Here is a 1410-nt window from a genome sequence, read left to right on the forward strand (position 1 = left end):
TTGGCTCGGCCTGGCAACCTCGTCCTTCGCCATCGAATATTGCGGGTGTTATCTTAATACCCTGAATGGGGGCGGGGGGGGGGAGGGAAACGGGTCGGGGGATGTAGGCGGTGCTGAAATGACCGGCTTTGAAGAACCTGCAGGCGAAGTTTCGTCCAATCGTCTGAGCCTGTCCCTCTTATTCCCGGTTGTAACTAAATACTGCTGCGAGCGCAGCTGAAGCCCTTTGTTGGAGATGTGTGAGCGCAGTCTCTACAGAGCGGGCTATGTGGGCTCGCTTCTGAATCTGCAGTCGCCCGACTCCTTCTACTTTTCCAACCTGCGACCGAATGGCGGCCAGTTGGCCGCGCTTCCCCCTATCTCGTACCCACGCAGCGCGCTGCCCTGGGCCACCACGCCCGCCTCCTGCGCCCCAGCGCAGCCTGCTGGTGCCACCGCCTTCGGCAGCTTTCCCCAGCCCTACCTGGCTGGCTCTGGGCCTCTCGGCCTGCAGCCCCTGGGCGCCAAGGACGGATCCGAAGAACAGGCCAAGTTTTATACTCCCGACGCGGCCGCGGGGCCGGAGGAGCGTGGCCGTGCGCGGCCGCCCTTCATCCCGGAGTCTAGTCTGGCCCCTGCGGCCGCTGCTCTCAAAGCGGCCAAATACGACTACACGGGTATGGGCCGCGTCGCGCCAGGCTCTTCAACCCTGCTCGAGGGGACACCCTGCTCCGCCGGTTTCAAGGACGACGCCAAAGGCCCGCTCAACTTGAACATGACAATGCAGGCGGGCGTCGCCTCCTGCCTGCGACCTTCGCTGCCCGACGGTAAAGGGTGGCCAGGCTCCCCGAGCAAAGCTCCCCGGGCCGGGGTGGGAGGTGGGGTGCTGGGGAGAGTGTGTAGAGGGAGGGAAGCCGCCAGGGGCGGGCAGGCAACTGGGAGCGGGCTGGGCTGACTTGGGTTGGGGCTGTGTTGCAGGCCTGCCGTGGGGGGCGGCCCCGGGGAGGGCCCGAAAGAAGCGGAAACCCTACACAAAGCAGCAGATTGCGGAACTGGAGAACGAATTCCTTCTCAACGAATTCATCAACCGGCAGAAGCGCAAGGAATTGTCCAACAGGCTAAACCTCAGCGACCAGCAAGTCAAAATTTGGTTCCAGAACCGGCGTATGAAGAAGAAGCGCGTGGTGCTGCGCGAGCAGGCGCTGGCGTTGTACTAGCCCCGGGTGTGTCCCCGGCTGAGCTGGGCCTGCCTTTTTTTCAAGGCCTGGCCGTGAAGGAAGACAGGGGATGGGGCTTTTTCTTCTGCTCCTTCTCCACTGGTTCCAGGTACCCTCCCTCTCAGACAGCAGCCCCAGAAGCCTGCAGGAGATTTGTTTGAAAACCTGGCCACTTAAGCGTCCCTGCTTTCCCCCTTTCTCAGAGAAACCTGCA

The 1410-nt window shown here is 62.6% G+C and overlaps 1 protein-coding gene across 1 annotated transcript; it reads left to right on the forward strand.

The window, feature by feature from the left end:
- The first annotated feature begins 235 nt into the window (after positions 1-235).
- Positions 236-1196, forward strand: HOXD12 (homeobox D12). The gene is made up of 2 exons (XM_040228210.1): positions 236-806; positions 958-1196. Exons 1-2 carry the CDS (start codon positions 236-238, stop codon positions 1194-1196), a joined length of 810 nt encoding a protein of 269 aa, XP_040084144.1.
- Positions 1197-1410: the final 214 nt, after the last annotated feature.

The sequence above is a fragment of the Oryx dammah genome, unplaced genomic scaffold (genome assembly GCF_014754425.2).
Source record: "Oryx dammah isolate SB20612 unplaced genomic scaffold, SCBI_Odam_1.1 HiC_scaffold_27, whole genome shotgun sequence".
NCBI lineage: Eukaryota > Metazoa > Chordata > Mammalia > Artiodactyla > Bovidae > Oryx > Oryx dammah.